This window comes from Myotis lucifugus, unplaced genomic scaffold (genome assembly GCF_000147115.1).
Source record: "Myotis lucifugus unplaced genomic scaffold, Myoluc2.0 scaffold_0, whole genome shotgun sequence".
NCBI lineage: Eukaryota > Metazoa > Chordata > Mammalia > Chiroptera > Vespertilionidae > Myotis > Myotis lucifugus.
This window is the reverse complement of record NW_005871048.1, coordinates 590398-616699: the sequence shown is the minus strand read 5'-3', so window position 1 is coordinate 616699 and position 26302 is coordinate 590398. Positions and strand designations below refer to the sequence as shown.

The 26302-nt window shown below is 41.6% G+C and overlaps 1 protein-coding gene across 3 annotated transcripts in view; it reads right to left on the bottom strand.

Annotated features, from left to right (window-relative positions):
* Positions 1-444: 444 nt before the first annotated feature.
* The window catches only part of LOC102427567 (NXPE family member 3-like), a 62671-nt gene continuing 36813 nt past the window's right edge, over positions 445-26302 (bottom strand). For all 3 annotated transcript variants that reach the window (XM_023759223.1, XM_023759196.1, XM_023759257.1), the window contains 4 exons: positions 25099-25841; positions 18248-18327; positions 17684-17896; positions 445-1231 (listed from right to left, as the gene is read on the bottom strand). In XM_023759223.1, coding sequence (XP_023614991.1) covers positions 693-1231; positions 17684-17896; positions 18248-18327; positions 25099-25841 — 1575 coding nt within the window. In that variant the 3' untranslated portion in view covers positions 445-692. The remainder of the gene's footprint in view (positions 1232-17683; positions 17897-18247; positions 18328-25098; positions 25842-26302) is intronic.

The window sequence follows — 26302 nt, the reverse complement described above, 5'->3', positions numbered from 1 at the left end:
TTCTTACTTACCTTGGTGAGAATAGTTTACCTTTGGTTGATTAAAGGAAAACTGGATTGAGAAGTGAAAGGGTGTGAGGTCCTATTTTTGTATTCTCTTTAGCCTGAGGGTAGAGTCCATTGAGACTCTAGTTTATCCAGGGCTCTCCTGTTAGATTTGCCACTTCGTATAAACCCATGACCGTGTCCAATCTCCTTTGCAGGGCTACAAAACAGATGCTAATGAATTAGACACAAACCCACACAAATGACAAACTTTCAAAAAACTAAAAACATACACATGAGTACCATAAAACTAGGGACATGTCTGTGAGATTGGGGATTGTGTCAATGTTAGTATCCTGGGCAGGATACCGTGCTGCACTATATAGTGTTGTAAGATGTTGCCATTGGGAGAAACTGAGTAAAGTGCATGAGAGATTTCTGTATTATTACTTACAACTGCGTAATCTGCAATCACACCAGTAAAAATGTCCCCCGAAGTGAACTTAAAAGAAGGTATGTAAAATATTTCATTTATGTAAAATCTTTCATTAATGTACACAAGGATTGTCTCCCAGGGCTAACAGTAATTAAACATTGGGGTAGCCACTCTTCTCTGGATCATTGTTAGTTCGGAGTCCCTTGTCACTCTGATCCTCTTCACAATTCCTATGGCTTCCATTCACAAAGCCCCAGAATCCACAGCAGCGCTCAGGTGGGGCAGATGAAGGAGAGGAGGAAGTTCACCTCGTTTTGGACAATGAGCCGCACTGGGTGGATGCTGTCAGGCAGGGCCAGGCTGGAGGTCATTTCCCAGGCATCCACAAAGGCCACACGGAGGTCAGCAAAGGCAGCTCGGAGGAGCCGGTTCACCTGGAGGGTGAACCAGTCACTGCCATACACGGACTTGTAGCCAGTGTTGGCCAGTTTGATGACCACAAGAGTGTGGGGCTCCCGGGCCAGCAGCGCAGCCACAGCTGCCCGGATCCCTGCCAGTCGCTGCGCAAAGACGGATGGAGGGAAGGTGGTGAAGTGTGCGCCCAGCCCCAGCACCACCACGGTGTGGGGCCCCCAGCCAGGCCTCCCAGCTCCCTGGACCACGGAGTGCAGGGAGGGCACTGGTGTGCGGAAGGGAGCGCAGGGGCCAAGCCGTGGGCCGCGCCAGTGCAGGCACTTATGGTTCCGAGTGGTCTCTACGGCCATCAGGAGCCCTGTCTGATACGTGACGTGTAGATCCACCGGCTTCAGGGCTGTAGGGAGGACAAGAGAGGACGTTTAAAGGTTAATATGGGATTGTGTACCATCCTCTTGTACAAATGAAAATATTAGTCCCCACTTCCCAGGACATAAGCATTCTGTCTCTAAAACCTAATGCACCCCCGCCCCCAAGTTTCAAGGTTGCCAAGGATCTCATTACCATCCTTCCATGTGCTTTTATTTCTCTACGGTATTTGACTTCCCTCTGCTGGGTGACCTCTTTTACAAACCTCTGCTTGCCTTCTGTAACACTACATTACCCCATTCCCCCACCCTTCTGGTCACTCTTTGCTCAACTATTTGCTTCATATTTCCCTTGCACTGTGTACATGAGGCATTCCCTAAAATTCTGTCATTATCATCCGCTCTTCCTTACTATCTATAACTTCGGGAATTCATTCATTTCTACCTCTTCAGTTTTTGACTAAGAGCTAATGGCTTGCTGAGTTTCGATTCCACACTTCCAATTTCCCAATCAATATTTTCTCTCTAATGATCCGCCATGGCCCTGAACTTTGTACATTGCCTTGGCAAATAAATCTACCATTTCTGCACAAATCTCTCTCCACATCCTGAACCTCCCCCTACTGCCCCACACCTGTTAGCTATTGTTGTTGGTGACTTTCTAATGTTTTATTCTTTTTTCCTTAGCTTTCCATGGGGAGGCCTTTAGTCATAGTTGATACCTCTCTGTGTCTCAATCTGAAGTCAAATAACTCATCAAATCCTATTTATTATTCATTTTTAAGGTTTCCTATGTCTAACTCTCGCATCCAACTTTTAGCTCAGGCTCTTAATAACTCTTGGCTACACGAATCTTTACAAGTACAAATTGGCACTGTTCTGGCACCTTTGTATACAATGTGGAAAAGAGACCAATGTCCTTGCCCTCATGGAGCTTACTGTCGAGAGAGAGAGAGAGAGAGAGAGAGAGAGAGAGAGAGAGAGAGAGAGATTTCCTGTGTAGAAGGGAGGATGGAGATTTTGAGGAACTTAAAGAAGGATGGTGCTCCTGGAGCAGAATGTATGGCACGAGGTGAGGTTAGAGATATAGGTGCAGTCTGGTCATATAGTCCCTGACCATCATGTCAACGATTTTTATTTTTGTACCAAGGAAAATTAGAGTCCGTTGAAGGTGAGTAGCATGATGCAACTTACATTTTAAAAAGCTCATGCTTGCTCCTTTGTGAAAACCTGGGATGGAGGCAGGGGTACTAAGAAGTGAAATGGGAAGCCCAGTTTAAAGGACTTTTTAACAGGCCACGATGGAGAGAAGTAATGATAGAGGCAGAGGGTGTTGTACATTAGCTCTCTAGAACTTATTCATCCTGAATCATTGAAACATATATTTTTTTTATGTAGACAGGATTAGAAAATTAATTGGATACTAATTTCTGGTTTTAGCAATTGGGAGATAATGATACTTACTATGCTTTAGGAAGTCTGAATTATATTTTAGTGACTGGAGAAGGAGGACAGTGATCCAAAAGTTAGTGCTATATTGAATTTTTGTATGCTTGAGAGCATTAACATGGAGATATCAACTTGGTATTTGCAGTTCAGAAGAGAGGTATGGACCAGAAAGGTAAATTTGTAATTCATTATAATTACATATGGCATTAGAGCCATAGGAATGGGCAAAATCATTTAAGAAGATTATAACAAGGAAGAAGAGGGTCCAAGAATAACTTCAAAAAATTTTATTATTTAGATAATGGGTAGAGGAGGAGGAGATTGAGAAGGAAAGACCAGAAAAATAAGAGGAAAACAATTACAAGTAGTGATAGGAAAGTCAACATAATAAAATGCTTCTAGTTGAATAGCTTATATTTCTCATTTATTCAATTAAAACAAAAATCCAAACCAAACAACATAGGCTGTTGAAGCTATGAGGTTAATTTGTTCATTATTGTTGGGCATATAACATGGGGACTTTTGGCAATATCAAATAATTTACTTTGTATTTACTATTTGACACATACAACTACTAGGAGTCTATCCTATAGAACTTCTTCAACAAATAACAAACACCGTATGATGAGTTTATTCATAGTGGCATTGGTTATAATAGCAAAAATTTGAAAAGGACCAGGTGTCTAGAAATAAGGAACGTTCATACAATGAGTCTTATACAGCAATAAAACAGAATGTACTGATAAAGGGATATATCTCAGATATACCAAGTGGGGGGAAAGGTGCAGAATATGCTATGCTATGTGTTCCCTTTTGCTAATGATGCATTGTGATACCCATCATACCCTGATGAAAACAACTGAAAAAAATAATGAAAAAAGTTTTAAAAATTATCATGAGAGAAGAAGGAAAGCATAGGAGATTAAAGAGATAGATTAGGACTGATTCTGGACTGTGGTTATTTGTGAGTAAAGATAGCAGAGATATGAAGCTCTGCTTTTGCCATTCTCAAGAGTTGGTGGTGTGCTGTCGTTGGAGATTGTCATGTCATGAATTTGTCATGCCTATGTGAATTCCCCTTGCACAATTATTAAACTTCTATTTTCTCCTGTTTAGAAAGAGAGAGTTGGTGTGAACATGGATCAAAGTCCTTTGGCACTCAAGGAGAAAAACTTTAGTGAAATACTTTCTGCTTTTGGCTGAGACTCTAACAACTCACTTGGAGCCCTAGCTGGTTTGGCTCAGTGGATAGAGCATCGCCTGTGGACTGAAGGGTCCCAGGTTGGATTGTGGTCAAGGGCACATCGAGCCGGGTGGGTGCAGGAGGCAGCCGGTCAATGATTTACTCTCACCATTGATGTTTCCATCTCTCTTTCCCTCTCTCTTCCTCTCTGAAATCAATAAAAAAATATTTTAAAAAACTGACTTGGATCATTTACCAATCCATAGAAGTTCACTGAAAGGCAGATATGTATTTTTTAAAATATGTTTTTATTGAGAGGAAGGGAGAGGGATAGAGAGTTAGAAACATCGATGAGAGAGAAACATCGATCAGCCGCCTCCTGCACTCCCCCTACTGGGGATGTGCCCGCAACCAAGGTACATGCCCTTGACAGGAATCGAACCTGGTACCCTTCAGTCCGCAGGCCGACGCTCTATCCACTGAGCCAAACCGGTCAGGGCCAGATATGTATTTTTGATGGCTTCATAGGCTGGAGCAATGGGGATTGGAACTTAATATTCACCAAGGGAGAGAACCTAGTGTAACACTCCATGTACCGGGCTAGAAACTGAAGAACTATACTCGGGGTGTGGATGTGTATTGTACTTCCAAGGATTATTTGGATGGCCCACAAAACTTCAAACCTTATTCCTGAACTGTAAGCACTCTTAGCTATCTGCCAGAAAACTCTTTTTCAGAATAAGATAACATTGCCTTAGGTCTTACGTTATACATAAAAGTATTTTGTCAAATAAACATCCAGAAAAACCATCAAATATCACAAAACATATGATGAGGCAAAACAAAACACAGCAGGGACAAGAGAAAATGGGGGGTAGGGGGGGAACCTATGGGACCTCCAGATACTGTAATTATCAGTTACAGATTGTAAAAAGCAAGTATCCTTACTATGTTCAAGGAAATAAAAGTCTAATTTTAAAATCTCAGTAATAAACTAGAAACTAAAAAAGAGATATTGGAGATTTTAAAAAGAGTTATCTAAAAATTATGGAAGTAGAAAATACAGTAACTAAAATTTAGAATCAATGATTGGATTTAATAGCAGATTTGACACAACTGAAGGGAAAAGTAGTAGAATTGATACACAGATTGGGAAGAAAAGCCCAGAATAAGTAAAGAGGAGAAATATGAAAAGCACAGGAGAGATGACACAGAGAACAGAATGACAAAAATAAAACATAATTTAATTGGAATCCCAGAGAGAAGGGGGAAAAATAGGAAGAGGTAATATTTAGGAATGGCTGAGAATTTCCCAGAAATATTTAAAGATGAAATGAAGGGCATCAACCTATTGTTTCAAAGATCCCAACAAAGCCAAAGTAGAATTTGGTAAAAATAAATAAATAAATAAATAAATAAATAAATAAATAAATCCTTATCTAATCACACTTGATTGAAGATATAAGAAGTTAAATGAAAAGTAAGAGAAGAGCCCTAGCCGATTTGGCTCAGTGGATAGAGCATTGTCCTGCAGACCGAAGGGTCCCAGGTTTGATTCCAGCCAAGGGCACATGCTCGATCCCCAGTAGGGGGCATGCAGGAGGCAGCCAATCAATGGTTCTCTCTTATCATTGATGTTTTTATCTCTCTCTCCCTCTCCCTTCCTCTCGAAATCAATAAAGAAATTTTTAAAAAAAGTAAGAGAAGACAAAATTACCAATGCCAGGAATGAAATAGAGGCTATCACTACAAATATCAAAAGTATAATAAGGAAATACAACAAACAACTTTACACACATAAATTTGACATCTTAGATGAAACTAACCAATTTATTGAAAATTACAAACTATTACAACTCACCTGATATGTAATAGATAATTTGGATAGCTCTATAATCATTAAGAGAAATGTAAGCAACTTAACCAAATACAGTGTGTGCACCTTGTTTGAATTCTGATTCAAACCAAATCTAGTAGAAAATGATAAACAATGCATATAGTAACCAAAGAAAGTTGATACAGACCTTAAGGAAACATAATTTTTAGAAATAAGAAAGGTTTCTTCCTCATGATAAAAAGTTCAATTTGCCAGGAATTTGTAATGATTCTAAATAGCTATACATCTAATAATATGGCATTAAGTAAATATAGCAAATTTCAAAATAAACTACATGGGAAAACAAATTCACAATCATTCTGGAAGGTTTTTTATATCTGTCTCTCAGTAATTGGTAAAATAAGTAGACAAATGATTAATAATGATGTAAAGATTTGAATGACATGATTTTAAAACCGGCCCTGTTTAGACAATAAAGCTATCAATTGCAGATTACATATGTGTAACATTTACAAAACTGATTGTTTACTGAGCCACAAAGTGAGTCTCATCAAATCTCAAAATATTTAAAATTTAAAAAATATGTTCTCTGGTCACAATGCCATTATATTAGAATTAATAACTAAAATAGTATTAGTAGAAAGGATATATCATTTTTAAATATCTCAGCAGAAACCAAATTGAACTACAGATTCAATATAGTCACAATGAAAACCCCAACAGAATTTTTGTTTTGCAATTCCACAAGTTGATTAAAAGATCCATATGGAAGCACAAAGGGGGGAAAAAGCGCCAAGACTCTTTAAAAAACAACAAAAATGTAGGTTTTGTCCACCAGAAGTCCAAAATTATTACCACACTATAGTATTGAAGACTGGGTGGTATTGGTACTGGTATAGACAAATGGATTCCTTAAACAGAATTGAGAGCCCCCACAGGGACATATGGACACCCAATTTATGATGAAGATGCACTGCACAGCTATGGGGAAAGGATGAACTTCTCCGTCAGTGGTGCCAAGCCAATCATATATCCAAATACCCAAAACTTTAAAAAATAGAAAAGGTGTTCTCTCATTCCTAATCAGAGAAATTCAAATGAAAACCACAGGAGCCACTGCTTCACATACATAATTTTTTCCAAATGCTAACATTTGATCCTATCAAATGCTGGCAAGAATGTGGAACAACAAGAACCGCCTGTGTGCCGAAACCGGTTTGGCTCAGTGGATAGAGCATCAGCCTGCGGACTGAAAGGTCCCAGGTTCGATTCCGGGCAAGGGCATGTACCTGGGATGCAGGCACATCCCCAGTAGGAGATGTGCAGGAGGCAGCTGATCGATGTTTCTCTCTCATCGATGTTTCTAACTCTCTATCTCTCTCCCTTCCTCTCTGTAAAAAAAATCAATAAAATATATTTAAAAAAAAAAAAAAAAAAAGAACCGCCTGTGAAAGAGTAAACCAGCAAAACCACTTTTTAAAGATTGGCAGAATCCAAAAAGTCTCCACACACACCTACTCTCTGATTAGCAAAACCACTGCGACGTGACATCCTACGGAAACACATGCTCATGTGGACTGTAGTTACTTGCACAAAAAATATTTATAGCAGCATTTTTCATGATAGTCCCATCAACAATAGAATGTAAAAGTGTAGTGTATATGAGGTAAACATACAATGAAATACCATATAACAGTGAAAATGAATGAACTATAATTACATGAAAGTATATGGGTGAATCTTAAATACATAATATTAAGCAAATGAAACCAGTGATAACAGGATTTACAGCGTACCTTTTCTTTTATATGAAGTTGAAAATCAGGCAAAATTCATATATATTGTTTAGAAGTGCCTAATAAGTTGACAAAACTATAAAAACCAAAGGCATAGCCCGGCCAGTGTGGGTCAGTGGTTGAGCGTTGACCTATGAACCAGGAGGTCATTGTTCGATTCTAGTCAGGACACCTGCCTGGGTTGCAGGTTTGATTCCTAGTAGGGAACATGTAGGGGGCAGCCAATCAATTATTCCTCTCATCATTGATGTTTCTATCTCTCTCTCTTCCTCTTCTTTTCTTTCTAAAATCAATAAAATATATTAAAAATAATAAATTTGAAATATCAATATGAATTCATGATTTTTAGTGTAGCTATCTATCATCTATCAATCATATATCTACATCTTCTTCTGAATGTTAAATGGCCTAGAAACAATGTTACCCCAATAATAATGAATACTTACAGTACCCAGTTATTAATTTTTCATTTACCATGAATCCTTAAAGAATCAACAAATTCCAAGTCTGGGCAGAATAGTACATAGCGAACTTGGAATACCTCATGCCAGAAATCAAGGAAATTTTCTAATGTTGGAGGTATATCAAAAAGGGCATAGGAACCACCTTGGTAGAGATTGTGAAAATTTGAATATTAGAGAAAATGATGAAAGAAAGTATTTAGAGAAAAGAATGATTTTATAGTAAAATATTGGCCAATTACAAACCAAATTTGTAAAAATCCATGTATCTATAATGATACTCAAAAAATAGTCATTTGTCACCATTTTAAACCAGCTCTCTTCTTTGTAAATTGGTAATTAAAGATAGTTTAATGTTTTCTTGCCTTTTGGGGAGAAGCTATCTTTCAAACTAGCCTATTAGCTCCAGTCAATGTGAGAAAGCATTTTTAAAAAAATAAAAGACCAGCCCTGACCGTTTGGCTCAGTGAATGGAGCATCGGCCTGCAGACTGAAGGGTCCCAGGTTCGATTCTGGTCAAGGGTGTGTGCCTTGGTTGTAGGCACATCCCTAGTAAGGGGTGTGCAGGAGGCAGCTGATCGATGTTTCTCTCATCGATGTTTCTAACTCTTTATCCCTCTCCCTTCCTCTCTGTAAAAAATCAATAAAATATATTTTAAAATAAATAAATAAAAGACCAGCCAATATGTATACAAAGAACAATAAGAGTTAGAAAACCACCCTTTGGTAACACTTATACTGCACTGTGGAGGGATCAGCCTTAATCCCCTTATCCAGTGGTCATTCTTCTCATCACTAATGATTGATAAACAATCAGATACTATGCAAACAGAATTTACATCATTTATGTACATGCTTAAGTTCAATCTATCCAGCCTTGAACTTTCAATTCTAGTTTATAGGAAATGCAAGAAATAGAGGACAAACTAAATGTCACCATAATGAAGCAATCAAAAACATCCAGAAGGTGGAACATTTGACAGGGCAGCTGGCCCTGACTTTTCCATAAAGGAAAGTGAAGAAAAGAAGGACTGGCCTAGATATAAAGAAATTAAGGGACAAAACAACCACATCCTGGAATGGATCTTGGCTTTGAAAAAACTATTGTATAGAATTTGAAGGACAATGGAGGAAATTTGATTATAAACTGGATATTAGATTTCAGAAAGTATTATTCATTTTTTAAATTGTGATTATCTTATTTGGGTAATGTTTTAAAAGATTCTGTTTTTAAAAGACATTGGAATATTTGGTGGTAGAATGTCAAGATGTCTGTAATTGACTCAAACACTTAGAATATTAAAGTAAAAAGTAGCATGTATATGCTGATGGGAATGTGATGGAAATAATGCTGTTGGGGAAGGTGATGTAGGAGGGAGAGGGGAAATTAGTAGGCAAGATGTCCTTGAATAGATCTAGAATTGAAGTACAAGGATAGGAACATGGAGAATTCACTTTCAAAAACATGTAGGAAAACAGAGGATACTAGTACCGATGCCGGTAGGAGAGGAGATGTGGTGGGAGTCTGGAATTTCACTTCCGATTGCTTTGTTTTGTTCAAGAAAATATACAAGGTTAGCAGCTGAGTGTGAGGATGAAGAAAATGAAATCTCACTGAGGAGAGTGGTTCAGTGGACCGAGGGCAGAGGCTCCAGACCTCGGAGCCCAGCAGAATCACCTGGAGGCTGGTTGAAACAGACTGAGTTCCTCCCCGGAATTTCCTATTCAGGAGGTCTGGGATGGGGCCAGAGACTCCAGTTCTCACAAGCTCCCAGGTGCTGCCAATGCAGCCAGTCTGGGGCCACATTTTGAGAACTACTGTGATTATTGTGCAGCATCAGTACCTCCTAGACATTAGTGGTCATGCATTGATCAATGAGAACAGCATGACGGGACAGTTTTGCTCCAGGTGTGTTCAGGGACACAGGTGTAGTTGCAAAAGAGGCAGAGGGTTGTATCAAGATCATCACATATCTGGCTCCTTATCATTCTGGACTCAGTTCAAATGAAACTGCCTCAAAAGCATTTCCCCTGACCATTTAATCTCGCTTCTTCCTCTTCACCATCTTTAACCTTCACATTACTTTTTCTCACAAGCCTTTTTTAAAAAAAAATATATTTTATTGATTTTCCACAGAGAGGAAGGGAGAGAAACAGAGTTAAAAACATCGATGAGAGAGAAACATCGATCAGCTGCCTCCTGCACATCCCCCACCGGGGATGTGCCTGCAACTCAGGTACATGCCCTTGACCGGAATCGAACCTGGGACCTTTCAGTCCGCAGGCCAACGCTCTATCGACTGAGCCAAACCAATTTCGGCTCTCACAAGCCTTTTAATATCTGAAACGTCTGTATATTTATTGTGTCACAGTGTCTGAGTCTTTCCACCAGTTTATGCACAACAAAACAGGAATCTTGATATTTTTGTTCTGGATATTTTTGTTCTTGTTTACTATTATGTTCCTAGAACCTAGAACACTGTTCTAGGAACATAATAGTAAACTGGATATCATAGGTGCTCAATAAATATTTATTAATGAAAAACAAGGAAGGCAGGAAAGGAGAGAAAGAGACAGGAAAACAAATTACCACAAAACAAATTATGAAACTAAATCATATTACCACAAAAACAACAAAAACAAATTATGAAACTAAATCATAATATTAGTTTGACTATGAAGAGAAAAATATTTACATAATTATAAAAACATAAACACCGTTCACCGATATGGCTAAAATAAATACTTTGGAAAGATGGGAAGGGGAGGCTAGCTAGAGCAGTAAATACCACTTCCATGCCTGGACATAAAACACCCTATACAATCCTCCATTCTCACTTTCCCTCTTCCTCTTTTTCTCTCTCTCTTCACCACTGGCTTGGGTGCAGAGGATCCAGCAGTGCCTTCTGGGAGGCCCTAGGGACAGTGGAGACACAGGATGAAAGGACCCTGGGTCCCAGATTCCCAGCTTTGAGGATAGCGGTGTGGAAGGCTGCCCTCAAACAATGGACTTTAGGTGCGTTCACAATAAACTTGTATTGTGTCAAGCCACTGAAATTCTAGGGCTTTTTTATTATGGCAAAATAAGAGGAATATAAAAATGGATTTATTAGGAATTCCTGGTGTATCAGTTAGGGTCCAACCGGGAGAAAGAAAAAAAAATCACACATTCGTTTGAACAGGGAAAGTGAATATAAAGAATTACTAACAATAACAGGTGAAAGAAAATTCTAAAGAATACTATAGCGATGAGGGAGAGGACCTGAATTCTGGGATAATTTTTTAGCTTACTAATCTGTTCTACTGTGGTATTCGTTCTGCTGTTTATTCCATCGACTGAGGGTTTTTAAGGAATATTTCCGTTTATAAAATATCTAATTGGGTCTTTGATATAAAGAATTCAACACTTCACTTCTTCTCCAGGGCAGACTGACTGAGGTTGGAGCTGCCAGTTGAGCACAGAGTGTTCCTACTGACCCTGAAATCCACAGAACTTCCAGAGGTGGGACACTCACAGGAGACTCTGGTGAGTATGGGATTTAGAGAAAATACCCTCATGCCTACTTTCTATTATACAAATAACCTTCAATTTACAAATTACCTTCTGACTAAAATGACAGATGTTGCATGCTTGTGGCAAGTCCCCTTCACGTCCTGTGGTATGGCAGCGGCACTCTGCGGACCGGCAAGTGCTAGAGCATTGTTGTTGGCCGGGGGGCAGAGCTGGTCTCCTTCCAGCCTCTGGTCGTGGCTTGCCCATCCATCAGTGGGTGCATCGTCTTGTTTTGGGTGTGTTTCTCTTTAAAGACTTCTTAGTTGTGACTGGCTTTTTTCACTTAGCATAACATTTTAAAGTTTTATGTATGCTATATTCTACTGTATGGGTATACCACATTTTATTTACCCATTCACCAGTTGAGGAGTATTTTGGTTGTTTCCGGTTTGAGGCTCTTATGAATAACGCCGCTATGAACATTGTGTACAAGTTTTTTTGTGTGAACATGTTTCCATTTCTTTTGGATATGCACCTACAAGTGGAACTTCTGGGCCATCGGGTGACTCTCGTTTTCCAACGTGGCCCCGCTATTTTACATGTCCACCAGCAATGTACGAGGGGTCCGATTTTTAAACATTCTCATGAATGTTTTTTATTTTATTTTTTATCTTTAATTTCTTTATTGGTTAAGGTATTACAAATGTGTCTTCATCCCCCCATTAACCCCCAACCACCCCCTCATGTTCTCATCCCCCTGTTGTCCATGTCCATTGGTTTGGCTTATATGCATGCATACAAGTCCTTTGATCCATCTCTTCCCCTTACCCCCACCCTCCCCTACTTTCCCTCTGGGGATTGATAGTCTGATCGCTGTTTCTCTTTCTTTGGATCTGTCCCTGTTCATCAGTCTATGTTGTTCTCTATATTCCACAAATGAGTGAGAATATGTGGTATTTATCTTTCTCTGACTGGCTAATTTAACTTAGCATAATGCTCTCCAGTTCCATCCATGCTGTTGCAAATGGCAAGAGTTCCTTCTTTTTTTACCACAGCGTAGTATTCCATTGTGTAGATGTACCACAGTTGTGTGGTTTTTTTTTACTTCATTTCTGTGAAATGTCCCCCCCCACCCCCATAGCCATATCCCTGGAGGTATCTCCCTACAGAAAGCAGGTTAATGACTGCCTGAGGCTAGGGCGGGAGGACAGGGAGGGGCACTGGGAAAGGAAGACAACTCTTAATGGGTTTGGGTTTAAAGTCCTACGATTGGCTCCTCTCTGAGGGGGCGTGGCTAGGCCCTGGGGGGTGTGGCTGGACGCTAGGGCGGACCCAGCCAGTTTAAAACCCCGCTGAGTGGCTGCGGCCGGCTCTGTAGTGGCTGTTAAGCACGGAGCATGGAGGAGTGCGCTTGCCTCTGCGGCGTGGGCTCTTCCCGGGAATGTCGGTGTTGTCAGGAGTCCCAGGGCCCAGCTGAGATGGCAGCGGCCGACGGCAAGCAGTGTCTTCAGGAGTTCCAGGGCCCAGCTGAGACCCCAGGGGCTGAGGGCAAGCCGGCCCCGGCAGAAAAGCACCTCGAGGTGGGCATGGCAGCGGGGTGCTGTGCGGGGAGTGGAGGAATCGCGAGCCCCATGCCGCCCCCGCACTGCTCGCTGCAGGGCCTGCCGGTGGAGTTGCTGGTGGAGATCTTCGCCTCGCTCCCCGGCACCGACCTGGCCAGCCTGGCCCAGGCCTGCACCAAATTCCACCACATCCTGCACACCGACAGCATCTGGAGACAGCGCTGCCGGGAGGAGTATGGCATGCGTGAAAACTTGCAGAACCTGGAGAAGATCGGTATGTCTTATCGAGAAGTCTATGCGAAGATGTTCTCATACAGAAACATTTTGGGTTTGTGGCAGCTAGATGATAGCTATGGAAGACTGCTGAATGTAGTGGTGGACGGCTTAGGCATTACTGGTTGGACGTGCCGGCCTTCCAAGAACACCCATGTGTACGGCCCAGTGCAATTCGAGCCTTGGTTTAGAATTCGCCTGACGGAGAGGAAGTCAGCCACGGTGGAGTACATGGACAACATCTATAGCTTTTACTACAGCCGCCACATGCAGATTCAGAAGGACAGGTTCAGCATCCAGTGGATCAAGAGAGACCAACAAAAGGATTCACCAACGCCGCTTAGGGGAGAACGGGTTCTGGTGCTGTTGGAGAAGGACAGACGGCCTTATGACTGCCTGACCTCACACCGCCGCGTGATGCTGTCGCAGGAGGACAGACAGCCATATCGCTGCCTGACCTACCGCCGCGTCTACCTCCCGCCGAGCCACCTGGACGACCTCATCAAGCCAGGCCTCTTCCACGGCAAATACGATGGCTTCGGCCTAACGATTGCCATGCTCAGCTTCCATGGGAAGTATGCCAGGGTCACGAAGATCACGGGAGACTCCATCGAGAGGTTAGAGATCCACCTCATGCGCCGCATCCAGCTGCGAAATGGCGAGATCTTCCGCAACTTCAACGAGCTCTCCCGCGTGGTCCAGGAGATTGACGAGCAGGTGATCCGGGAGCAGCAGCAGCAGCAGCAAGAAAAAGGAACTGAGGAAAGCCAGGGCCATGGCTGGCAGAGCGCTGCCCAGCCCAGCGTCGGGAAGTCCGGGGCTGCAGCTGCGGAGGAGCAGCCTGTTCCGTTTGTTCTGCCAGTGGGCGTGCGCTCAAGAGACCAGAACTACCCCCGAACCTGCAGGATGTGTTTCTATGGCGTTTACATGGGTACCTTAGATCCCTTCGCCTGCCCCGGGCGCTTCCCTGGAGTCTTCATCCTGTTCGATGAGAACCACTTGGGGTTCATCGACCTGGAGATGAAAAACTTCATCCTGTTCGGCAGAGTCCAGAACACCTTCCAGAATGTGGAGGCACCATCCCCGCAGGCCTTCCTGGAGATGCTCTCGAAAATCAAATAAATATCAAAATATAAGTCTTTGTTTTACTATGGTTGCAAAGATCAAAAAATTCTATATATGACACGGCACCAGGGTTAAGTTAGGGTTTTTCAAAATGCTGGCACGCCGAGCTCAAAAGATTCGCCATCACTGGTGTAGGGGGACCCAAAAAAGCTCAGATATATTTCTTCTCCCAGCAGGAACCTCTCTTCCCAGGTGTGTGGACCTGATATTGAGAGTTCTGTCCCAATTCCCCGCTTCCCAACCCATCCTACTCTGTATTGAGGAGGAGGAGGGGAACGGAAGGAAGAAGTAAAGCAATAAAAAGGGTCAAGGAGAAGAGCCCTTCAATGTACATAGATGCCAAAGACTTCTGTTGGGAAGTTCTCTGTCCCGCCATCCAGGAATGCACAAAGCTCAGTTGGAGTCTCAGTCAGAGGTGTCCCCCGAGGAAGATGAGCTGGAGCTGCTGGCATCTTCATCGCTACTGCTGGAGTCGGAGGAGCTGCTGCTTTCTGCCTTTCCCCCATGTTCTTTCTTTTCTTCAGATCCCCGTGAGGAATGAGAACAGTCCCCATTTGTCTCTGTGGCCCCTGCTGTTTAAAATAGCCCACAGCCTTAGTGCCAAAGCACTAGCTATGCCTTATGGAGATAATGTATCTGTTAGATAAGCTTCCTTAAGGAATGACCTCTATTGCTATTGGCGATGAATTCAATGTTAATAAACAATATATATTAACTGGGATGTCTTTAAATAGAAACACACATAGAGCAGGATGATGTACTGACTGATGGATGGGTAATCTGTGGCCGGGGGCTGGAGGGAGACTGGCTCTGCCTTTTGGCCAAGGATGGTGTTTTTGTGCTTGCTGGTGCGTGGAGTGTTTCTGCTATATTGTGGAACATGAGGGGAATTTGCTGTAGGCATGTAGTATCTGTCATTTTAGTCAGAAAGTAATTTGTTTTTAGAATGCAATGAAAAATCTATACTTACAGATAATAAAAGTAATAGATTATGCAATAGAAATAGGAAAAAAAGAATTCAAAGTAACGTATACATTGATTAAAATAAAATTGACTCCAAGAGGGATGAGTTTCCATTGCCACCTGGCAGCAGCATGGCAGAAAAAGGTGGAGTGAAGAAATGCTAGTTGGCACTGTACCCGCCTGTCCCTGGTGTGGAGCTGAAATGACGCCTTCACCCAGTGGCAACAAGGCCATGGAGCTGGTTCTCCATTTTCCCTGGGGTGGTAGCAACAGAGCCCCAAAGCGAGCTGAGCATACACTCCACCTGGGCCTGCACGCTACACCCAAATAGTGTGAATGCTTGTTAAAAAGAACAAAGACCCACAGTCTCACACCAGAATACCCAAACTGTCCGGGAAACAATAGAAAATTACATATCATCCCAAGAACCACGGCAATCACAAGTTGAATGAGCAAAGACAATCATGCCAACAAGATTACTCAGATGTTGGAATTATCTGATAAGGATGTTAAAAGCAGCCATTGTACAAAATGCTTCAATGGGCCATTATGAACACTAATGCCTATTAGTAAAGCTAAAATGTAAAAGATTGACATTCCCAAGTGTGGGTGAGAATATATAGGAACTAGAAGTCCTATCCAGTGATGGTGGGAATATAAAATGATACAGTTAGTTTGGAGAACGGTTTGGCAGTTTCTTAACAAGTTAGTCATATGTATTCACCTGCCATCTGATCTAGCCATCTCACATTAAGGCAGCGGTTCTCAACCTTTGGGGGTCAAACGACCCTTTCACAGGGGTCGCCTAAGACCATCGGAAAACACATATGTAATTACATATTGTTTTTGTGATTAATCACTATGCTTTAATTATGTTCAATTTGTAACAATGAAATTGGGGGTCACCACAACATGAGGAACTGTATTAAAGGGTCGCGGCATTAGGAAGGTTGAGAACCACTGCCTTAAGGTATTATTTACTCAAGAGAAATGAAAGCATATCCCCATATAAAGACTTGTGCACAGCCTTTGCTGGTTTGGCTCAGTGGAAAGAGCGACGACGGCCTGCAGACTGAAGGGTCCGGGGTTCGATTCCAGTCAAGGGCACATGCCCGGGTTGCGGGCTTGATCCCCTGTAGGGGGCGTGCAGGATGCATCCAATCGATGAGTCTCTCTCATCATTGGCATTTCTATCTCTCTCCCTCTCCCTCTCTGAAATAATAATAATAAAAAAGACTTGTGCTCAAATATTCATAGCCACTTTTACTTGTAATAGCTAAAAATTGGAAACAACCCAAAAGTCCATTAACAGATGAATGGATAAACAAATAATGGTATATGCATATAATGGAATACTTCATAGCACTAAATAAGGAACAAACTATTGCCACACTCAGAAATGTGGATCAATCTCAAAATTAATTATGTTGCATGAAAGGAGCCACACACAAAAAAGGGTACACATTGTATGGCTCTACTTAAATAAAGTTCTAGCAAATGCAAATTAAGCTGAAAAGTCAGACAGCAGATGTGTGGTTGCCTGGGGAAGAGGAAGGGTAGAAGGCAAGGATTAGCAAGGGCCACCAGAAAAGTTTTCTGCCACGTGGATATGTTAATTATCTTTTTTGTGGAGGTTGTTTTCCAGGTGTACATATATGTTATAACTTACTAAATTGTACACTTTAAATATATTCTATTTGTGACTTGTCAATTACACCTCAATGTTTAAATAAAGAGCCTCAAATTAGTTCTAGTGACTGAGGATGACAATATGGCAAATTTCTAAACTTTTAAAAAATGTCTAAACTTCTAGGAAGACAAGAACGCATCTGAACTACCTGAGATCAGAGATAATATGCTTAGGTGGACTGTCCTCAAAAAACATGGCAAGCAGGAGCCACAACTAGTCTGTTGCTAACTTTACAATTGAGCTCACAGACAATATGACCACTGAATAGTGGGCCCAGTCCAGCTGTCATTCAGGCTAGCTTTTCGGTTCTACCTTCCCACTCCTCAGATATCTTCGAGACTTGTAGTAACTTCGTATTAGGTACTGGCTGCTTGGATATAATTTTATTTAAAATAACTGATAGAGATGCTGTGTTTGTTTTTCTTTTCTAAATGGGAGGTTATTCACACATCCTGTGACAATTTTCTGTTCTCCATTCATCTTGACTATTTAGAGAAATGGTGCACATGGAAGATTTGGGATTGTGTTCATTTAACTCGGGAGAGGCTGAGGAAACAACATACATTCCACAGAAGTCACTTGGGTTTTAGGTAATAGGAGAACCACAGCTTTACCAGGGGTCCTACCCTGTCCCCACAGGGCCACTCACAGGGCACGGTGTCACGCAGATACTCCCACCACTGCCGAAGCGTGGAGTCCCCCATCATGTGGACGACGTGACCAGCCAGGCAGCCCAGGATGCTGTTAGCAGTGGGAAAGGAGCGGCTGGAGCAGGACAGCGAGTGCCACACATGCCCGTGGTAGAAGCCAGAGGGCTTTGCGGTAGGGAGCCCAGGCCTGCACGGGGGTCGAGAGGGTAGGGCTATAGAAAAGGAAAAACCAGAACACAACTAACATTTATTATTATAAAATTCTGGGCTCTCTTCTATGTGCTTTACGTACATCATTTCATTTACTTTTTTGCAAAAGTCCACGAAGTACTATTCACGAAGGCCCTGAATTGTTAAGCAATTTACCCACGGTCAAGAATAGTGACTGGCAGAGATGGACTTTTACCCAAGAAGTCTGACTTTACAGCACAGATTACTAACCATTATGCATACTGCCCTGGCAGGAGGACTGGGGCTCAACTCCCAGTCAAGGACTAAAACCCCCTACGTCTATTCCCCACCCCACACCTGCCCGGCCCCCAGCAAATGCCAGCCCCACTCACCCAGGCTGCTGTTTCCTGGGGCTGCCCTTCTGACTTGGATTGGAGAAATGCCCCGAGGGAGCACCTTGTCTGTCACTTTCCTGGAGAAACACCAAGAGTGAGCATTGAGGGGGCTGAGCAGGTGAAAACTGGAATCCAGTATAGGGATATGATGGCTGACTTATCATTTCTACTCTGCCTAAGTCCTAAAAGAGTTTGAGGTAGCTACAATACAATGAGCACTTTTATAATGAAGCCATTACAATCAAGAATCAGAAAAAAGTGATGGAAGAAAGAGAAAATCTTATCAGGAACCTGGACTTTCTGCAATCAACCTACCCCTGAGCTCTCAGTTTACTAACAGGCCAGGCAATAAAAGAGCATCCAAGCTGGATCGTGTAGTTCTTCTCTGATAAAGAAGGGTACACAAGCCAGGAGAAAGAAACTCTCTCTTCCTAGCACTACATTCTGGAAGGAACATGAGCAGAATAATTTCTGTTACAAAAAACTCAGACAGTGGAGATCATAATCCCTCACTACTTAAGTGTGGGCTGTACCTAGCGTTGCCCAGAGGGCCCAGTGTGGAAGGAGGGGGTGTGGGAGAGTAGTTTTGTGGTGGAGAAACACTGCCCAGCCAGGTTAAAATCAACACTCATAAATCACGTTGGTAGCATATAATGTGATGAAAATGTAACTTGATCTCCGTGACCTTCTTCCTCAAAACCATAACCCACCTCTAATCATAGGAAAAACATCAGACAAATTTCAATAGAGAGGAATACTACAATATAATTAACCGATACTCCTCAAAACTGTCAAAGTCATCAAAAATAAGGAAAGTATAAGGATCTGTCACAACCAAGAACTTTGACGACTAGATGTAATGCAGGATTCTGGATGGGATTCTGGAACAGAAAAAGGACATTAGATTAAAATAGCAATGTTTTCCCTGGCCGGTCTGGCTCAGTGGATAGAGCGTTGGCCTGTGGACCCAAGGGTCCCAGGTTCGATTCCAGTCAAGGGCACATGCCTGGGTCGCAGGCTCGATCCCCACTAGGGGATGTGCAGGAGGTGGCTGATCCATGATTCTCTTTCATTGATGATGTTTCTATCTCTCTCCCTCCCTCCCTCTCCCTTCCTCTCTGAAATCAATAAAAAGATATTTAAAAAATAAAATAAAATAGCAATGTTTAACCTTCTTTCATCTCATGACAGACACAAATTAATTACTACAATTCTGTGACATACACAAATTAATTACTACAATTCTGTGACACACCAAAAAATGCTATTTTAATTTTGATTCATTCACGCCGGACAGCTATTATGTTGGCTGTTATTTTTTGTTTGTTTGTTTGACAGTCTAAGGGAAAAAAGGTCAGTGCCCCTGACTAGTTAGGTATTGTATGTTTTAAAAATTATTGCAGCTCACCATTGAAAAATCACTGGGTTAAAACTAAAGAAACCTAAATAGACTATGGACTTAATATTAATGTATCGATATTGGTTCATGAATTGCAACAAACATACCACACTAATATAAAATGTTAATAATAGGAGAAATTATGGGGGAAAGCAGATAGGGGAATCTCTGTAGTATCTGCTCTATTTCTTTGTAAATCTAAAACAGTTATAATTCATAAAGTCTAGTAGTAAAAAAATTCCACAGAGAAACAAAAATATTTGTCTACAAAAGTCTTATGCCCCAATATTAACAGCAGTTTGATTCATAATTGCTAAAAGTGGAAACAACCCAAATATTCAAGAGGTGAATGGATAAACTGTAGCATATCTGTACAATGGAACACCGTTCATCAATAAAAGAGAGAAAATTACTGATATTCAACAACATGGATGAATCTCAAAAGCATGTTACTGAGTGAAAGAAGCCATATACAAGAGTACAAACTGTATGATTACATTTTTATGCAATTCTAGAAAAGGCAAAACTAATACCCACTTTCAGAAAGCAAATCAGTGCTTGCCTGGGGCTGGAGGTGGATGAGGAAAATTGACTGTAAAGGGACACAGGGAATCTTTAGAGGTGCTGGAAATGTTCTATTTCTTGATTGTGGTGACAGTTAATGGGTATACACATTTATTAAAACTCAGTGGATAGTGTAGGATGCAGGCTCCTCCCTGGCCCGGGGCCCTGGTTGGGACTTATGCAGGAGGTAATCAATCGATGTGTTTCTCTCACATCAATATTTATCTCTGTCTTTCCCCCTCTCTTCCACTCTCTTTAAAAATCTATGGAAAAATATCCTTGGTTGAGGATTAAAAACAGAACAAAACAAAAAATCTCATTGACCTGCACATTTCAAACAAGACTATTTCATTGTATATAAATTATACTGTAATAAAGCAGATTAAAGATTTTAAAAAATTTCATCAAAACACAAACTCAGACAATCCTATATAATAAAGAGCTAATATGCAAATGGTCATCACACCCTCGCACCCTTGTGCCGGAACTGCTCAGACACTCAACACTGGAGAGAGAGGAATGGGGACCAGCCAGGCTGCGGCCTGGGAGAGGGACAAGCCGCCCGCCCTGCTGTCCTGGGCACCTGCAGCTGCGGGTCGGGAGAAGCCACCCGCCCACGGTCCCCTGTGGCTGCAGCCGGCCCGGGCGAAGCTGGCCTGGGTCCTGGGTGCCTGCGACTAGCTGGTGGAGGGAATCCTGGGTCCCAGGTGCAGGGCAAGGCAGAGGCGGTTAGGGGGGATCAGGCAGGCAGAGGTGGTTAGAGGCGATCAGGCAGGCAGGCAGAGGGGTTAAAGGCAATCAGGCAGGCAGGCAGGCAGAGGGGTTAGGGGTGATCAGGCAGGCAGGCAGTTAGGAGCCAGCGGTCCCGGATTTCGAGAGGCAGTCCGACATACCCCGAGGGGTCCCGGCCAGGCTGGGGGGACTTCCCCTTCCTCCTGGTGCACAAAATTCATGCACTGGGCCTCTAGTAGGAATATAAGTTGCTGAGGAGGCAATAATGAAATAACTAGCTATTAAATAAGAGTAAATATTTGAGTGTATGAACTGCTGTCTCTAGAACGGATGGATGACAGTTCCAGTGAGGCTGGAAATGCTGTTGGGCAATCTTTTTGTGTGTTTGCACCATTCCCCAAGTGTAGGACATTTGAGATTGGGAGAGGCATCTTTCTTACCTCATCTTTCTTCCTTCACTTCCCAGGCCAGGGATGGGGCAGCACCTCCTAATCAACAGGAGCTTTCTTAACATTCACTTCTTTATCAGGAAATATGTCAGTCTCTGCACCCATCCTCACTTCCTGCTCTCTCTACTCAGGAGATGTGACACATCTATCTGCTACTGCTACCTCCTTCTGCATCTTTTAGATTGTGCCCCCTTTTCTCTCTCTCAGAATATAAACATAATCACATCTGCTCCACTGAATAAACTGCCTCTTCCATGACCTCTTCCTACAGCTACAACTCTGTCAGGTTCCTTTCCTTCATAGGACAACTTCTTGAACGACTCATCTGCCCTTGTTATCTGCCTTATTTTCCTACCTCCTATGCACATTTTACTTTTTTGTGTACCCAACATCCAGCTCTACAGGATCTTAACATTTTTCCAGGTTTGAATTAGATCTTTCTTTAGAAATGAATAGATCAACAGATAAAATAAAAAATAATGTTAAAACTAACATTGGGGAGGGTGCAGAGAAACTGGACCTCTCAGACCTTGCTGATGGGAATGTAAATGGTAAGGCCACTCTGGACAATAATTTGGTAGTTTCTTATAAAACTAAATGTCCACTAATTGTACAACCCAGCAGTCACATACAGGCAGCTATTCCAGAGAAATGAATAAAAACCTATGTATGAGTATTCATGGAAACTTTACTCATAATAGTAAAAAACTGGGAATAACCCAAATGTTCTACAATGGGAGAATGGTTAAACAAACGTATCCAATGGAATACGAGGCAGCAAGGAAAATGAATGAGTTATTGATACATATAACAACTATTTTCTATTGTAAGTACTAATTCTGTATGAATTATGTATGTTACAGATATAATCTTCCAGTCTATATCTTGACTTAAACTATGTTTATGGGACTTTTTGTAATGGAGAAATGTTTTATTTATATATCACCTAATTTATAAATTTTTTTTATGATTTGTGCCTTTTATTATATCTTAAATAATATTTTCCTGACCCAAAATAAAAACAGTATTTTCTTTTTGAAGTTTTCCTTTTTTTTTTTTTTTACATTTAGGTCTTTAATTTTCCTAACATTGATTTTTATGTATATACTCTAGAGTGCAGATAGAATTATATTCTTTTCTATTTATTTACTATTCAACATATTCTCCATTGGTTTGAATACCTATTAAGTTTAGGTAAAGTTAGTTATCTTCATGGATTTAGTCTATTTTATGATTTATTTAACTGTGCCTAAACATATTCTCCATAACAAATGAAACTGTGCCACATTTCATGTCAAGAGACCTACCTACAATTATTTCACACAAAATATTGAAATATAAAGAGAAGAAAAAATATATACCATGAAAACACTAAACAAATGAGAGTTGTTATAATATTCATAGTATCAAAATTAGAACTTAAGACAAAAAGCAAGAAGGTAACATGAGTAATTTACCATTAACATAAGACAATCACAAAGTTGAATATACTTAACAACATAACCTTGAAAAGTATAGATTGAAAACAGCCTGAATCACAAAGAGAAATAGTCAAATCTACAAACACAGTATGATACACTTATGTCTCAGCTAATAGATTGAGCACTCAGAAAAATTAGTGAAGATATACATGTTTGGAATAAAAATGTCAACAATCTAAATCAAATAGGTTCAGAATTCCATTCTGAAGAAATAGAGAATACAAATTATTTTATTTATTTTTAAAAATATATTTGTGTTGATTTCAGAGAGGAAGGAAGAGGGAGAGAGCGATAGTAGCATCAATGATGAGCGAGAACCATTGATCGGCCACCTCCTGCCTCCCACAACCTAGGCATGTGCCCTGACCGGGAATTGAACTGCAGCCTCCTGGCTCATAGGTCGATGCCCAATCACTAAGCCACACTGGCTGGGCGAGAATACAAACTATTTTTTAAGAAAATATAGCCCTAACCGGTTTGGCTCAGTGGATAGAGCATCGGCCTACGGACTGAAGGGTCCCAGATTTGATTCCGGTCAAGGGCATGTACCTTGGTTGCGGGCACATTCCCAGTAGGAGATGTGCAGGAGGCAGCTGATGGCTGTTTCTCTCTCATCGATGTTCCTATCTCTCTATCCCTTTCCCTTCCTTTCTGTAAAAAATCAATAAAAATATATTTTTTAAAAAAGAAAGAAAATATAGAACACTAAAAAAAACTAAGTCATTTACTGGGTCACAAATAAAATTTCAACAAATTTCAAAGAATTAATATCAGAAACCATATTTCTAGTCATAATGCAAATAAATTAAGAAAAAGATATGAAGATAGCCACCTCCCTACCTTATATTCAGAAACTAAACATCGCCCTAACTGGTTTGGCTCAGTGGATAGACCTTCGGCCTGTGGACTGAAAGGTCCCAGGTTCGATTCCGGTCAAGGGCAAGTACCTTGGTTGCGGGCACATCCCCAGTGGGGGGGTGTGCAGGAGGCAGCTGATCGATGTTTCTTTCTCATCGATGTTTCTAACTCTTTATCCCTCTCCCTTCCTCTCTGTAAAAAAAAAAAAAAAAAAAAAAAAAAAAAAATCAATAAAATATATTTTTAAAAAAGAAACTAAACATAATTCCTAAGTAATTCATGAATTAAAGAGAAAATGACTGTGTAAATTACAAAACATGTGAAACTGAATAAAAATGAAGTTTCCATATACAAAAATTTGAAGAATATAGGCTAAAGCTGTACCCTGAAGGAAATTTATAGCCGTAACTATTTCTATCCCATATAAGGAAGATTGATAGATTGGTGAATTGTTCTGAATCATGAAATTAGAAAAAAAAGAAATAAGGGGCTATAATAAGGTATTGCACCTATGCTTACATAAGAGGCTGTTCCCATTGGGCGCTATCACAGTTACTCCTTACCAGATTCCATCCCACTCAGCTAGAGGCTGCTGCATGCTCCCACAGGCCTGCCCCAATTTTCTGCTTAACACAGGGCTGCTTGCCTAAAAATCTACAATTTCAATAGGCATACTGTCTCTGTTGGTTATTACCACTGATAGGAGTATCTTTTCATATTCATAAATATAATTGTATAAAATAAAAAAGAAATAAATCCTGAAATAAATCAAAGGAACACATATCAAAGATATCACAGGAACAAATAAAATAGAATGGAGATTCATTTTTCTGATAATATGGCAGAACCAAGTATTCACACCAACCCTTACACTGAGAACCACTAAAAATTCTGAACAAAAAAAAATCTTTAATGTTTTTAAAAAATAGATTTTTAAATAATTGAAGATCTAGCAAAAGAAGGAATTTTTATGTATTTATGTATTTTTAGAAGATGAAAATCTAAGTGCAGGCAGGAATTTAAATAAATAAATGAGGCACTCGGAGACACTTTTGCCCTGAGGCCATTTGCTCTGCCTTGAACATCTTGTCTTTTATCCTTCTGGAGAATTCCTATTTTTTTCTTTAAACCCCAGATCAATTGTAACCTTCCTTAAATGGATAGCCTGACCAGTTTCTTGTGGTACATATCTGTTTAGAAATGTCTGTCATATAATAGGCGCGCAACAAGCAGCTGTTGAACGTATAAATAAAGGAGTGTTATCCTAGTAAACTGGGGAGGGTCATTGTGTCCCAGGGACAATATTTAGAAAGAAGGATGTGGCTTCCTGTTGGTACAAGCTCCCCTGCTCTTGTGTTTCCTTACCATGCCAGCAGGGCCTCATCACGTAGAGTAGTTACATTCAGGTAACTTCCACTTGAGTGCCCAACTAAAGAGTTGCAGGGCAGGGTAGAGGGCTGAGCACAGAACCAGACTTCACCCGAATCCGTATTTCTGTACTGGCAGGTAGGCCCTCTTGTTCCAATGGACAGAGCGTCAACATTGCAAATCACAGTCTCTTCAATGCCCGTGGGTCCCCGGAAATACCCTCTAAAATCAACAGTGGCTCTTTTCTCTCTCCAGATTCTTCGCAGAACCCCAACTGCCTCGCTGGAATGGATCAGCCGCACTTGCACCTGGGCCTGCCCAGCCCAAAGAAGGGGGAAGGACAGCAGGTATGTGCCGTTCTCCAGATCCTGGACATCCCCAGGGACCCCTGCCTTCAAGTCAGGACCCAGCAGCTGGGCCCGAAACAGATCCCCACCATGGGTCTTGGGCCTGCCCCTATGGTCTCTGGCCACAAGGATGGCCTCCAGGTAGCCTCCCAGGGCATAGCTGGCCTGCGCAGGACCCCTCAGGTGGTAGGTGGAGTTCTGGGGGCTGGTGGAGGCCAATAGGTCCTTTTCTTCTCCTGGGCTTGAAGGCCAGTACAAAAGATGGGTCAGGTTGCCAAACTCCTGGGAGACAGACTCCAAGAGGGAGGGCGTGGGGACAGGTTTAGAGGCACAGCAAGGTGCTGGGGGCCGAGGGATGGTGTTGTCAGGCCAGGGCATCTTGAAGTAGAAGATCTGTGGGTGGAGAAAGGAGAATCTATCAATGGTTTATGTTTTCTTCACTTTCCTTCAGGAAGGAGATTTCCACTCACCAAAACCAGTCCCCTCTGCCAGGAGTCCTATCCTGCCTGCACCAAGCTGTCTGTCACTCACTAGCCTCGCCAGTGTCTGAGTCATTATCCAGTTAGTTAAAAGGAGCACCTCCTGTGAAGATGAAGTTTTATCCCTGGATCTCAACTATATCCTTATCTCGGCCTTATAACCTCCACTACCACCCTCACCCCCACGCAACATGCACAGAGATATGTGCAGGCCTACATCTAATTGTCGTATCTCTTACCTCCCAGAACCTGGCATTCTGATGAAGTGTCCTCTTTTTTCTTCCTATTCCCTCTCTCTACCATCTCACCCCCACCATCTCCAAACTAGATTTCCAACAGAGAATTGGAGGTGGGCAAGTCCATTACTCAGTGCTG